The sequence below is a fragment of the Monopterus albus genome, unplaced genomic scaffold (genome assembly GCF_001952655.1).
Source record: "Monopterus albus unplaced genomic scaffold, M_albus_1.0 scaffold691.1, whole genome shotgun sequence".
NCBI lineage: Eukaryota > Metazoa > Chordata > Actinopteri > Synbranchiformes > Synbranchidae > Monopterus > Monopterus albus.
Window position 1 is genome coordinate 9580 of NW_018128571.1, and position 15117 is coordinate 24696.

General features: G+C 38.4%; 2 protein-coding genes across 2 annotated transcripts in view; both read right to left on the reverse strand.

Moving 5' to 3' along the window:
- Positions 1-11601, reverse strand: part of LOC109953480 (complement C3-like) — a gene marked incomplete at its 3' end in the record, with an annotated part of 17715 nt that extends 6114 nt beyond the window's left edge. Inside the window, exons 1-11 of the mRNA XM_020588964.1 lie at positions 11522-11601; positions 7374-7572; positions 6333-6495; positions 5503-5579; positions 3022-3110; positions 2563-2645; positions 2378-2465; positions 2085-2187; positions 959-1079; positions 541-656; positions 3-129 (exon numbers count right to left, since the gene is read on the reverse strand). Of these exons, the coding sequence (XP_020444620.1) occupies positions 3-129; positions 541-656; positions 959-1079; positions 2085-2187; positions 2378-2465; positions 2563-2645; positions 3022-3110; positions 5503-5579; positions 6333-6495; positions 7374-7572; positions 11522-11601 (1246 nt within the window). The remainder of the gene's footprint in view (positions 1-2; positions 130-540; positions 657-958; positions 1080-2084; positions 2188-2377; positions 2466-2562; positions 2646-3021; positions 3111-5502; positions 5580-6332; positions 6496-7373; positions 7573-11521) is intronic.
- A 903-nt stretch (positions 11602-12504) lies between these two features.
- The window catches only part of LOC109953479 (complement C3-like), a 9741-nt gene continuing 7128 nt past the window's right edge, over positions 12505-15117 (reverse strand). The window contains exons 7-10 of the mRNA XM_020588963.1: positions 13699-13791; positions 13490-13573; positions 13135-13279; positions 12505-12781 (exon numbers count right to left, since the gene is read on the reverse strand). Coding sequence (XP_020444619.1) covers positions 12637-12781; positions 13135-13279; positions 13490-13573; positions 13699-13791 — 467 coding nt within the window. The 3' untranslated portion in view covers positions 12505-12636. The remainder of the gene's footprint in view (positions 12782-13134; positions 13280-13489; positions 13574-13698; positions 13792-15117) is intronic.

The following is a 15117-nucleotide window of genomic DNA, read 5'->3' on the forward strand; positions in this document are numbered from 1 at the left end:
ACTCCTTGCCTCTGTATTGATGGTAAGTTTTGCCATGCCATTTTCCACAGTGAGGCCGTTAACAGGGCCTGGTTCAACCACCACTGGAATACGACTTGCTGGAGTTTCATCTGGATTCACAACTTCAATCTGCCATCAAAGAAACAGGCAGAGGAACAATCAGAGAACCTTTAATTATCTTATTACATCACTCAGTCAATTGTGTCTTAATAAGGGCAACGTAATGCTATTAAACTACTTTGTCTCCAGACTGCACGGTCTGTACACTAAATATCATGACTTAGTATATAATGACCCAAAATGTTAACGGGGGAATTCTACTATTTTTCTTAAACCTCATCCGATCTGCCTTTGCCACAATGAAGATCCATGACAGATTGAAACATTGCACTATTCACTTAGAAGTGAGCATTAAGCGGCGTTTTACTTTTGAATTTTAAACAACTAACTAGTGGCATGAAGCTTTTTCAAAATAAAATGTTGCCAGTAAAAAGTCAATCTTTTGCTGTCAGTCTGTGTTTAAATAAATAAGTATTTTACCGCAACATCAAAGGACATTACTGGCTTGAAATATTTGGGCGTTCCCTTAAAGTGGATGGTGTATGGTGATGTGACAATCTGGATACCTCTCAGTGTTGCCTCCACCATTTCACCACCTGTGAGTTCATGTAGAAACACAAACACATGCACACATAAAATTATATACCAGAATGTTTTTGTTTTGTTAACATTTGTTTACTTTCATCTGGATTAAGTGGAACATAAAAACACTAACTCCATTACATTTTTTATATACATATGTGATATAAAGCCTTTTTTCCCCTCTCATTTCGGTTTGAAAATTTTAGGCACCAATAATATTGATTGTCACTTGGAACCCACTGAGCTGCTGAATAGGTTATGAATCACACATAATCAAACATAGTGAACAGGCACAAATGCACAGTCTCTTTCTTACCGGTCTCCGTCAGCACACTGACAGTTACATATATGGAACCCCCCACCAGTTCGAGAATGTTTGGGAAGGTCTCTGTGATGTGCTCTTTCTTCAGTGTGACCTGTCCGTTACCTCTGTCGACCTAATGTGACACATTATACAAATGCATCATGAAATACAGTATAGTGGTACAGTACAGTCAGTTAACTGTTGGAGGTACTTCACTAAACTGTGCACATTTTTATGTTAGCCTGGTTTAATTCTGAACTTCATAACAATTAACTAAAATAACACCAGATGTTTTTTGTTTTACAGTGTAGTGGTTGATAATAAATCAGATTCCAGAGGAAATATGTAATAGAACAGTATGTAGCTCATATAGACCTTATTTGGTATTAACCTGTGTAAGGGAGAGCTGAGTGATTATGTGTTTATTAAGTTCATGTGAGGTGGACAATGGGCTCATGTAAGTGGTTATATAATTAATACTTAGAATCCTAGTTAAAGCCTAAGTATGGTCAGAGATAAACTCCCTGTTCTTTTGTGAGGATCTTGGTAGGCTTCCTGGTTTCCAGGAGGGCTGTAGAGAGTTCCCAGAAGGAGTGAGAAGGGGGGCCGATAGATGTTAAGATGGACAGAGTCCAGCTGTTGAGAAGTAGCTATGTAGTTGAGCTGATAAAGGAGTGAGCCGGAGGGAGCCAGGGGTAGAGAGGAGAAGGACCATGCTGCAGTAAACAGTAGACGAGGTACCTTTTGGGGACCCAGCCGGCTGGGGAGAAGACGACTGACTGGGGCTGACTGATTCAGGACTGATAACAAATGACCTGACCTGACTGACTGGTGCTTTAACAATCTTCCTAGGCTTTACTTATTCCATTGCAAGAGGAGAGTCTCTGTTCTCTGTTCTCTGTTCCCTAACTACAAGAGTATCTGTTTAATTACTACTCTACTCAGAATAATTGTAATATTAAATGATCCTTTAAATTGTAATGGTTTGTCTGAATTAATTTAGTTGGTATCTCCCTCTTGCCACGACAACAGTCTCAGAGATTTTTGTATTTCTGGTAAAGCCAAGCTGTAAAACACACACTGTATATGAATGACCAATCAACTGACAAACAGAAATAAAGTGTAGGGACATGCTCACTGATACTGTCTGAAGAGAGCGAGGAAGGCTCCTTTTTTGTCCCTCATGCGTAATCCCAAATACTACATAAGCTGTCCCATCCACCTCTTCACCAAACAGATACCTAAAACCACAAGACAGGGACGCGTTTAAGCCCACGGTGAAGTGAAGCTATTAAACTGGAATGGTCAAAATGTAATAACAACAAATGAAATAGAGAATAAAACAAGTGCTCCAACATGTCCTCTTTTATTCCTCCTCCAGTCAATCAACCAATCAAACCTGGTCTCTGAAACCACAAAAGCTTCACATACGTAGCTTTGATGTTGATGGTGAGCTCCTGATCATCCACATAGAAGAAGGAGCTCTGAGGTGTAATTTTCACCTCAAAACTGGGCAGTACTGAAAAATGAAATGTATTTTATTGTGTTTGGTCAAGTTAAAATGAATGTTGCACTAATTTTACTGTAATGTACAGTGGTGATATAAAGCGACTCACCATATTCTTTAACCTCAAACTCTGCAGAGTAGCTCTGCTGTGGGTTGCTCTGGAACTTGGCCACCAGTTTCCACACTCCGGGACTACACACACATACACACACACATTTTTAAAGAACACACTTGTCAGTAATGAGGAAACTGTTTGTTTTATTATGATTTATGGTTTAACTGGTGTTAAACCCAAAAGGTCATGACAAGGCAAGTCTTTTGTTATAAATAATTTCCCCTAATGGAAACATGTTAAATGTTAAATAAAAAGCCTTTGGGAACTTCAGACATCATACTGGTCACCTATATTATGTATAAGTGTCAATTAAAATACACTTATTTCCTGTTTCACTGTCCAGTAGTATTATTCATAACATTGTCTTTAACCCAGGTGAACAAGATGTAAAAATCTTGTGCCAGTTCTTGATGAATATCCTTCAGAACCTTAATGAAAGATACTGTGACTCACACGACTATTTCACCAAGTAGATATTGACCACTGTAGATCCCTGATCTCAGAGAGATGATATTATCTGGTACAATGATGCCATCAGGGGTCTAAAAACAAAATTAAACAGGTATTAAAAGAGCTGGTATTGTGACCTTTTGGACCAATTTTTATAAATACTGCATGAATTTTAAACATATCTGTTAAATTTTATTGACCAAACATTTACTGTAGATTTCTCTAAATCCATTTTTACAAACTGGAAGTGATGACTCTTCACCTCCAGCCAATCAGTATAGGAATTAATGAATAATGCAAGTACTCCTATGGTTTATCTTTACCTTGAGAGACAACTACAGCTGGAAAAGTAGACAGTAAACAGATATATATGAACCAGAGTGTGATTGTGAATGGGAAAGAAGAAATTGATACTGCAGACATGAGACTTCAACTGGATGTTCCTGAATGGTTGGATTGTGTTTAGGTTTCCTAAAAAACATTTTCAAACGTAGTCAGAGGCAGCTAGCTTAGCTTTACCATAGCTATTTTCATGTAGCTCCCTAAGCTCTCAGTGTACTGCTACACAGGAGGTGGGATTATCCTTTTGTATTCAATAAACAGTGTCTGTTGTGACCTCAAAACGAGCACAGTTTCAACAATGCTCGCTTTCCAGACGGGAGATTAAAATTTTTAAATAACCTAAATATATCATGGGAGATAGTTTAGAAATTTGATAGCAGAGGACAACCTCCTTCATCACCCTAGTTGTAATGGAAAAATTTACATCAGCATCTTTATTAGCATATTGGCTGTTGCTAAGCAGTTATTAGTGTACATGTAAAACTAGACCGTTTACTGTGTAAGAGTGTCTGCAGTGAAAAAACATGTCCTTGTATGGATGGCGAACCAGACAGTCTATTTCCTGTTTGACATCTGTTTGACCTGACCTCACATATGCCCTTAACCCTGTAAAGCCTGACACATAAAAAATAGCCAGAACATTCAAATTTTTTGGAACTGAGATGTTTATTAACCTTTTAACAAAATCCAAAATTTTTATTTATCATTTATGCATAGACAGACAGTCCAGGCATTAAGGAATAAATGTGCCATATTATTTTGTTTAATTTTAGTATCACATTTTTGGCAACTTTTGAAACCACAAGTAACACCCAGAGGTTTTTTGTGTCTGATGGCAAGTCTTAATTTCACGCTCACCAAGCCTTGATAAGATAATTTTTTCCACAACGATAGTCCATCTCTTTTTTCTCTCTCTCTCTCTCTTTTTATCATACCAGCTCTTAAATCTCTTTAAGAAAAGTTAAGATTCCTATATCTCGCCCTCATCTCTGAATATAATGATTCATCCACCAGTCACAGTGGAGTCACATGTAATAATGCCTATGCAAAATTTATACTGGTGGCTTTCTGGGAGGAATTTCTTAATTATGGATTATTATTTTCTGGGGAGAAATAGATGTAAAGAAGCAGGGTAGCAAAGAACAGGATAGAAATAGGTGACACAGTTACTTAACGAGAACAGCACAACATACACTGACGTTAAACATACTGACTAAACAAGCATTAAACCCACCCCAGAGAGTCTACTGTTTTGGTAAGAGTATGAGAACTTTGCATTGATGTAGCTTTTTAATTATTATGTCTTCCATGTGTCAGGACCGGAGCGAAGCTGCCGATAATGCAGTGGGTGAATTCAGTTAAATAGTCAGACTAGAATCAGTAAAGAAACACCGTCTCTTTAATAAGAGCACTGACAAGGAACAAAAAACGATACAAGACACGGTTTAAACACGAAACGCACTTACAGGTCAATAATACAGTCCAGGGTCAGAACCAGCAAACACATACAGTACATCCAAGGAATCCAAAATGCGTTGTTCAAAACTGAAGTCCGATAAGCCGATATACAGAGAAGAGGAAGGCAATACACGGTGGTCAAAAACAGAAAACCAGGGTCAAAAACTAGAGAGTCAGGCAAAGATTAATGCTGGAGAGTCAGAACTGGAGTCTAGAACAATCTGGCAGGGAACTGGTGGCCTAAGTAACCTAAATTAATTTAATTAAAATTGCTTTGTGCAATTTTAGTTTCTCTTTTGGTGCCACAGAGTTGAGAGTCCTGGCATTTTACTTCTGTGTTCAATCAGTATTTTCAAAACCTCCTGGATTAAATTTTGATTTTTCCGGGAGGACTAAATCAATTTTATTTAGTTCAGATTATTGAGTTTTTTCTTTCTGTTTTTAATCAGTACTTACGTATTCCTTTCCTTGTGCTGCAGTAACACTTGAATGTCCACTTCGGGGATCAATAAAAGCTTGCCCTTCTTTTGAGGGAGAGGTCACACCAGAATGTGCAACTTGTGTCTGGATGTATTTTTACGTAGTCCCTGGGATACTGGATGTTTTATCTTTGATAGTTAAGAAACTAAGAAGTAATGTTTGATGATCATGTTTTCTGTATTTATGAAAGATAAAGTACAATACCACAATCTCAGTGAATATTTCAGTAGCCGACTCCACGGGCTCCATACCAGGCTTTACTGCAAACAGCCTGTATAAAACTGCCAGAGAGAGTCAGAGAAACACAGAGAGAAGCAGCTGTTTATTTCATATCACTTATTCCAGCTTCATCTCACTCTTGCTTTGCTGGGCAACATTGAGCTAAACACCAAACAGTTCATAGCAGAAAGGTTTCAAAATGTTATGCTAGTTTTTAAGGGTGGTGGGATAAATTTCATAAAATATACCTTTAAATAAACACACTCAACCTGTAAACACATAAAAATAGAGAACTGATTTTCATCCTGTTATTTTTAAGTAATTCTTAATCAGGTGCCACCTGCTAACCACCTATGACAACTCCTTAACAACTCCATCTGCTATAAAGGTTACAGGATGTGGCTGAAATGTAGTAAGAGTAACTTAAAGTAAGAGCATCTGTCAAATCCTACAAGTGTTTGAGATGAAACATGAAAACAACACTAAGGTCAAAGTGTTTGATCATTTCAGCAACAACCTACTTTGATGGTTTCAGTCTACAGAAACAGCTGTAGTAAAAAGGACTTGGCTTGGGTGCAGGTGACAGAAGAAATTAATGAATAGGTGTGCAAAAAACAAACAAATGAGGGTAATCAACCACATCAACATCACCTATGGATAAGCAAATTGCTTTTCACTGTTCTGGGCATGTCTGAAAGCATTTATTAAAGGGAAAATAATATTTTGAAATTTATTTTTATTACTGGTTGAGTAGACGACCTGTCCAGCCAGGACTGGCTCCAGCCCCCTAAACCCCCACCCAATACTGGACTCACCTCTGCTACTGGGAGTGTAGAGGGTCTTGTCAGTCTGGATGAAGATGTATCCAGACTGGAAGGACACCAAGACGACTTTCTCCAGCAGTCGGTCAGGGAACTGAGCTTGCAGGTAGACATACTGTTTCATGGTGGGATCTTTACTGAAGTGTCCAGGAGGGATCTGAGTATAAACATATGTAAACCACAGGAAGGGGTCTGTCATTAGCAGCTTTAATGTTAAATAAAAACATGAAATCTTTCCTAGTGTGACATCGAGGTAGAAAAGTGATTTACATACATAGGGTTTCCCATGGTGTTTACCCACAAAGACAGTGAAATAAAAATTTATCTCCATAACATAATAATAACAGACCATATGATGATGTGACGAAATTAAAATCAAAATAAAATCAACTAGATTATAAATTAAACTCCTTATACTCTGATAATCTAGTCCAGATTTGGGAAGTCTAAGTGTGGTCTGATGAAGAAAAAGAAAAAGCAAAATGTCCCTTTAAGACATTTTAACAAACTGAATAAATGTTTTACAAATCGTAGACTGTGTCTGAAAGAGTCTTTATATTGTCACTGATAATATAGGTAACATTAAGTGGCAAAAATGGAGCAAAAAGAAAAGTAGTTCTAACACAAATTTCTCTTAACTTTGAATTGGAGACAAAAACAATGAGGTGTTCTTTTGACATCACATTTGGGAAAAGAACCAGCTCTTCACAAGACAACAAAATGCTAAATAACTCTTTTGGTATCTTTTAATAACTATTCTCCAAATAAAAATGGTAAAAAGAAAGAAATGTGCAGTGAAATATTGGCACATATATACTGTCAAAATCAGACAACACAGTGAAGTCCAAGTCAACTGTGAGCTCAAATAAGCTTGAGACTGGATCAAGACAAACAAAAACAAACAACTTTAAATAGTATGCAGTACTTTTTAATTCCGTAATATAATATCAGCAATCACTGAAGACATTTCACCGGTTTTAAACATTCAGGATCAACATTTTTGCATTTAAAATATCTTTAGTATTTCTACATTACCATAATTTGTCCAAAGGCCTGGCACTTGTTTGAACTTGTAAGGGTCACATATGTGGATGCCAGCCTTGTGGCTTTGGTTGGATGGTTCATCACAGTGATTTCAACACTGATGTCATTTTGAAGTTCGCAGTCTTGAACTTCCACAAAGACATTTTCTGTTGATCCTACTCGCAACAAGTTGGGAGCGGCCATAATCTCTCTGCAGAGAACAGGAGAGTGAGACAACTAACTAACTATACTGTTTGTACAGAGACAACTACATGCTGTTCAAGGATAGACAGCGTTATAGATACACTGAGGAAACAATCTGCAAATTTGGTTTTACAAACATTTTTACAAAATCTAGGGAGTAAACACCACAAACATTTAGTGTTTCTTAACTTATTTTGGGTGAAGACCAACTCAAATAAAAACCTCTTGACACCTCTTAAGTGCTGTGACATTTTGAACTTGTAAGACTATTTTTACACTGTGGCATTTCTACGTTCAGTTAAATAAAGGATCTGAGTACTTCTTTCTCAACTGTTGTAGAGTGCCTTTAAATGTATTCTTAGCCTCAAACATATATAACAAAAATAGGTAGGCCTAATATTCTTTAAGCGGAGCTGAGTTGTGTGTAAAGACCCTGGGGGAGACGAGACCAGACTACCTGACTTCCTCTGCAGAGTGACAAAAGACTAAAAGACTTACAAGGTGATCCTGTTTCCCAGTCACAATCACATTTCAATAATATTGTTCAATAAATGATTTTTGGCACTGCTGTCATTTTCCCTGTGCATTGATTTAACCACGACAGGTTATTTTTTGGCATCATGAACAGGATAGGAGCTGGTCAGAGAGGTCCGGTGCCTGGCAGTGGCTTCCTGGGTGCAGAGCTGGCATTTCACACGTGGCCACTGAAAAAAAGGTGAGTTACTTTTTTCATATAAGTGATGAATTGCTCTCTCTGTCCTGGGAAGTCACTGTGTGGGTGCCGGTAGGTTTAAAAGATGTGTTTTTGACTGAACTAATCTCCTGACTGGCTCTCCTTCAAGTGTCTGTGTGGGGAAACAGGGAAAAAAGGAAAAACAAGGCTGGGAGGTAGGATCACCGTTACTGACTTTGACATGTGACCTATCATCACTGTTATCACCTATTAACCCTGTGTAAATAAGTCACTGTGGGGAATTGGGCTATTTATAGTCTATGGACTATGCTCTGAGGAAAATAACAGAGGAATACAGCCTATTGGGATTGGACAAGACAAAGTAAATGTTGTTAGGCAACGGATTGAACAGCATGAAATTATGAGTTATGAAGGTGCCTGGATTTGATATAAAATATTGGTGAAGGTGAGGCTGTGTAATAGAAGTCTGTCCTGCATGTGGGTCTACAGCAGGATTTGTTTTATATAATTCAAGTAGGATTGGGAATTAAAAAAGCTGTTGTTACAAGTTAGGACTGACTATTTGTAAATTTTGCAGTAAGTTGCTGAAATAAGGGGTTTGTGTTTCTGTAGCGCAGGCGGGCTGTGCCCCCGCGGTTTAGGATTTGGCAGCAAGGTGATTGAGTTACTCCACTGAATGGAGATAAATAAATTTGATTATGACTGCAGGGGTGTGTGTGTGAAACTGGGTCTTTGTCCATATTTGATCAGTTTGGACGTTAACCTGGTCTTCTCCGAAAGGGGAACGGTTCATACAATTTGTTGGCCAACTATAGTGAAGTACAGGGTCAGATGTGAGTGTGCTTTTTGATATAAAAGTCCGGACTTAAAGGGGTGTGAGAATATAGGATATAGGCCTGTTTATTGAATAAAACTCTTTTAGTGTGTGGAGAGGTGTGTGTGTGTGTACAGGGTCAGATGTGAGTGTGCTTTTTGATTGTGTATATGTGTTGTAAATTGCTTTGTTTTATGAAGTGTGAACAAGTTTGCTTGTTCACACCATATACTGTGTTGTATTGAAGGTTTATATAGGCTACAGATGTATTGAAAATATACTGTTTGTTCTAACCACCACAGAATCACAACAGTTTTTAAGGCACTGCACTGTTTAGCGCTGTCTTATCACTGAGCTTTTACACTTTTATACATTGCAGAGGTCTCTTAGAGCTTCTAATCTTTTGTTACTGATTGTTTCTAGATATAGACTTAAATCTGCTGGTGACCAGGCATTTATGGTAGCAGCTCCTACTTTTCTAGTAATCAATTATATGTATATTTTTGTATGATATTTGATACATCAGTCATTTATGGTGATTTAAGTATAATAAAAAATGTTTATTTTGGAAACAAAACCAGTTTTGCTTATTGCATTTGGACCATCTAGAACTTTTGAATTGTTTTGGCTCTTTTTCTCCTCCAAACAGGAACCTTTTTATTTTGCATTGTGGTAGACAAAAACATTCGCTGTCCTTGTTTGTGTAAAGGTAAAAATTATTATATACACACAGTGCATATAATAATACATTACACACACACAAAACCAAGGAGTTGTTTTAGTGAAAAATCAATCAGACATGCACAATTATTGGCAAGTGAGTCATTTAAACATTCAAGTAATTATCTTGAGAGCAGGTTGCATACATGGATGGGTTACTGACCCTCCCAGGCACAGGGCCGGGGGCCCAAGGGGGTCACTGTCAAAGCCTTGCGAGTCATTTTAGATGGAAAAAGCATTCAGAGGCCCCGCCACCCCCCCCGTGTGCAGTGCACAGATAGTCAATCACAAGGCAGAAGATGTATCAGGTTGTATACAACAGATTACTCAGGAAATTATTGATCATGTTGAAGGGGTATAAGTGAGGGCGCACTGCTCTCACCATCAGCATGAGTCACTAGGCATAACTAGCTAATTGATGCATAATTATCTCACACAGAAAAGGAACTGCATTACTTATTTATTTTTATTAGCCTATTTATAGGCATGAAAGCATTTAACACACCTGCTTTGTCAGCACTCACCTGTAGCATTTAAATATAAGAATTTAAATAATGTGTAGTAGAAATGTGGAAAGGTAAAAGAGTGGATGAGGATCATAAGGTCCATCGGGGCCTTTACACACTAAGTAATTTATTGATTGTCTTGACCAAGGTCCAGCACTGGATCAATAAAACATTTCATCACTTTTGTGGACTCTGCTGTGCCCACAAAGGTGTAATGCAGCACTATACAAACACAAAACAAAATTTGAGGGAACTTACTGGAATCTGAAAGACCGCAATATGTTCACTCACTGTGACACAAACGTGGGAAGTGGTGGAAGATGTACTCAGGTTGTTTACTTAACTAAAAGTAGCCATATCATAGTGTAAAATACTCTGATACAAGTGAAAGTCCCACACTGAGAAAGTTACTTAAGTAAAAGTTCACAAGTATTAGCATATGCATAATGGCACAATTCACATTAATTTATTGGGTTATTATTATTGATATATTATTGTGTACATCACATTTAATGTTGCAGCTTTGGAGCCAATTTTAAATACCTTACATAGCCTACTCATAATTTCCCACTGATGATCAATGACTTTTTTGATTATACTGTATTTTGTTTTATTAATTCGATTCTGAAAAATAACTTGCAACTAAAGTTATCAAATAAATGTAGTGGAATTAAAAAGTACAATATTTACCTCTAAAATGTAGTGAAGTCAAAGTATGAAGTAGCACAAAATGCAAATACTCAATTACAGAAACCTCAAAACTGTGCTTGTTCACTACTTGAGTAAATCTACCTAATTACTTTCTACCTGTGAATGTGAGTGCAATGTAACAGAATTAAACAAATACTCCCAATATACAGTACAATCAATACTCTGTATCCATTACTCTAAACTATTACAAATGCAGGTAAGTCCCAGCTTTGTTGGTCACATTACAATATTTATCAATTACTATTACACATCACACAGATTTATTGTCTATGCAGCACAATGTTACATTTGACCTGCAAAAGGCTAAGAAGACCTTTTCAAAATTTAAGTTATCCATTAACGTTTTTTAAAACTCACTAATAAGTGTATCATTCCATCATTTTGTTTATTTTGTTGGCAGAGTCACGACTGTCATCAGTGTATGAAATTGTCATTATGGCAGTCATCTGAAATTGTGTTTCTGTATTTCAGGGTGTGGAGGAGTGTGTGAAGGAAAGGCAGCTCTACTTACAGTGGAGATCCATGTGCCGGAGAAGTCAGAGAGGAAAATGCCAGAAAGGCCAGTAAACACAGCAGGTTCTGACCCACCATCCTACAGGTATACCATAGCTACTGTCAGTGTAGACTCTCGCTCTGCAGTACCCTCGATTACTTCCCTCCTCCTGCGAATTTAGTTCTCCTCAGTAGTGTCTCATTCAGTTAAAGGGATAGAGTTACAATGTTTCAAATCTGTCTTAAAATAGTCAGGCGCCCATGCACATTGAAACAATCAGTTTCAGTGAAGGCAGTTATGCTTTTTGGGATAAACATGCTTATTATCACTACTACAAATGTTAAGTTTGTGAATAATACTGGACCCAAAAGCACAGTATGTAAGGGGCAAGGTCACTCTGAGGGTTTAGGGTGGTGCAGGTGAAGGCCCCAGAAGAGAAGTTCACTGAAGGCTTGCAGGACTCAGAGAGTAAGATTCCCTTCTCCTCTGAGACACAGACAAGTGTTGACATGCAAGGCAGAGGCAATGATGGTAGCTAAATACTTTTTGTACTCACAGAGGTGAACTCTTTTTAGTTTACAGGTCAATGGAGGAGACTTAGGAGCTAGAGAGCGGAAGCAACAATAAAATAGTTGAGAAGATGGTGGCCTGAGGAAACATGGCGGATGATTCAGGTGAGCATTGTTGGGGAAACTAATTTGAAAATGTCGTTTTGCAAACTATCAATTATGTCATACTGGAAGAAGTTAAACTACAGCAAAGGTACTCTAGAGAGAAATGTAGTTTGGTAAACTAAAGTTACTTAGGAAAAAGTAGTTAAAACTAATTTGTAAAAAATGATCAAACTGACAATCTACAAAAAATTATTTTGCGTCACTTGACTCAGAGCAAAATTATCAAACCTTAAACTGCTTTGTCTAGTTGAACTGATCAAAGATTTTGAATTTGTGACATTAACCAGAAGTAAATCTGTATATCAGCCACAGACAATGAGATTAAGACCGTAACATTTTATTCAGCAATGTAAAACTTTATCTTCTGAATCCCATATATCTCATAGTAGTGAATGTTTTACACAACAAGGACAATTCAAAGTCAAACAATTTGAAAAGAACATTTTATCTCCTTGAGTTTTACTTCTGTGGACATCCAAAGAGCATGTACTCATGGACCATCTCCTGCATGCCCAAGCAGGTGGGTCTGTGCTCCTCAAGTTGACACTCTCTCTCTGTGGGCCAGTACTCGATCCAGGTTTTCTCACCGAGCATGTACTGATATCTGTGGAGAGCAAAGTGAAAAACATTGAATCTTCATGTAGCTGCTATTTGTAACATGCTGGAGCACAACATAACCCCCTCTTCTTCTTCTTCTTCTTCTTTCGGCTGTTCCCATTAGGGGTCGCCACAGCGAAACATCTGTTTCCACCTAACTCTATGCTCAGCATCCTCTACTCTCGCCCTAAAAAACTGTACATTTAATGACTATCAGTAGCAACTGTAACACACAAACTAGAGTACGAGAGGCAAACTTGATTTAGTATGTGACTTAGTAATATGATGCAGTAAAATAGTTTGAATGTTTAAATGAGGAGAATATTGTGAGGGAGCTGCAGACACAAAGGAAGAACTTACGAACGATTTTGGTCATCTCTGTGAATATCTTTGGAGGTTCCCATGATAAGGTAGGTTTTGCCTACTTTCACATCTAATGTCTCCCTGCAGTGGGGATAACTGAGGAATGTACGCACTTTGCCCTGAGAACCCACATCAGAACTTCCTGTAGTTAAAATATAGGACAAGAGAGAGAAGATAATTACAGCCTAATTAAGCTGTTTTTCTCTCTGCCTGGATGCATCACGAGGAGGATGCAGAGGAATTGCTATGTCATATTACGGCACTTTAGAAAGACTTTCAATAAAACATAAGTGGGTAGTAACGTTTAGACAGTTCAAACAGTTTTGAAAATTATGAGGAGATAAATACTCACCTTCCTTGATGACTTCCTGTATGCGCACTGTGTAAATGTCAGTGGATAACTCATCTGTAAAACCTTCCACTGCCACTTTGTACACTGAAGACAAACAAGTTACAGATTGTTACCTCACTTACTTGTTTTTTCAGTTTTCTCTTACTTACACAAACATATTTTTTAAGATAAAAGCTCTCTATATATGCAGTCCATATACACTCTCTTACCATAATCTATTTTGCTGGTCTGTGTGCTCTCACAAAGTTTAGTTGTACGATCATCGTTGCTGATTTTGCCCTTCTTCTGCATACTGCAGTTCTCTGGAAAGATAAAATAGGCACAAAGTAAATGCACAACTGGTGACCGGATCAAATGAGAACATAGGAATGTGTGTGGATGGATGAGTGAAGTATCAAAGTTAAAGCTTCTTTTAGGTTTTAAGTATAATGACAAATCAATCTCGACCTCTGACTGCTGCTGCTTGTTAAACAAATTCAACAACCGTATCTTAAATGGCCACATTATACATGAAACACAAAACAGGCATCAGTGTGCTAGCATTGTCACTGTGGACATGTTTTCTTTATTATCGTTATCATGTATCTCTGCACGTTTCAAGGCTATTAGCTTGGGTGTAGACTCTTAGTTTTGTTTAATCAGTCACTTAACTTTACTGAGGTGCAATACTGACTTGCTAAAGTAAGACAATGTAGGATGACAAATGAAATGGACTTATTGTAACATTTTTAAGGATAAGGATAATCACCTTTATTGGCCAAGTATGTTACACACAAGGAATTGGTTTCCGGTACAGAACCGAGGCAGCCATCTGCGGCGCCACCTCAACCGATGGCTCTAACCATCGGGGGCAACTTGGGGGTTCAGTGTCTTGGTCAAGGACACTTCAACACGTGGAGTGCAGGCACTGAGATTCGAACCTTCAACCCTCCGGTTGAGAGATGACGGCTCTACCCACTGAACCACAGTCGCACCCATTACAAAATATAATAGAAAATAGGCGCTTTCATACCAAACAAATCTAGGAACTAGTCCCTGGGGGAGCTCCCCCAAGAACTACAGACCTTCACAGGCTGAGTAGGAAAACTGAAGTAACCCAACACTAAAAGCCGACTGAATATTAGCGATTAGCCAACATGCTCACAACGGTTAACAGTTAGCGATGTCACCAGTAAGTGTTTTCTTTATAAGTTAATGAGCCACTATCCCTCTGCAGAGTGCAGCTCCCCATGCTGCTGGTGATGGCTATTGGATGCTACCCTTTACACAACTAACAGGATTTTAAAACATGACAGTTAGTGGTGCTAACTAGTTCTAAGAACCACTATCATTCTCAGCTCCTGTGGTGTGGACAAGCCAAGGAGGAGGTACTGTTCATCCAGGGGGCTCAAAGTAGAGAGGGTGAGCAGCTTCAAATACCTGGGCGTCCACATCAGTGAGGACCTCACTTGGACACTTAACACCACACAGCTGGTCAAGAAGGCCCAACGGCAGCTGTACTTCCTGAGGAGGCTGAGGAGGTTTGGCATGTCGCCTAGGATCCTTTGCAATTTCTACAGCTGCCTCATCGAGAGCATCTTGACCAGCTGCATCACTGTCTGGTATGGCAGGGACCACCGCTTCGGCCC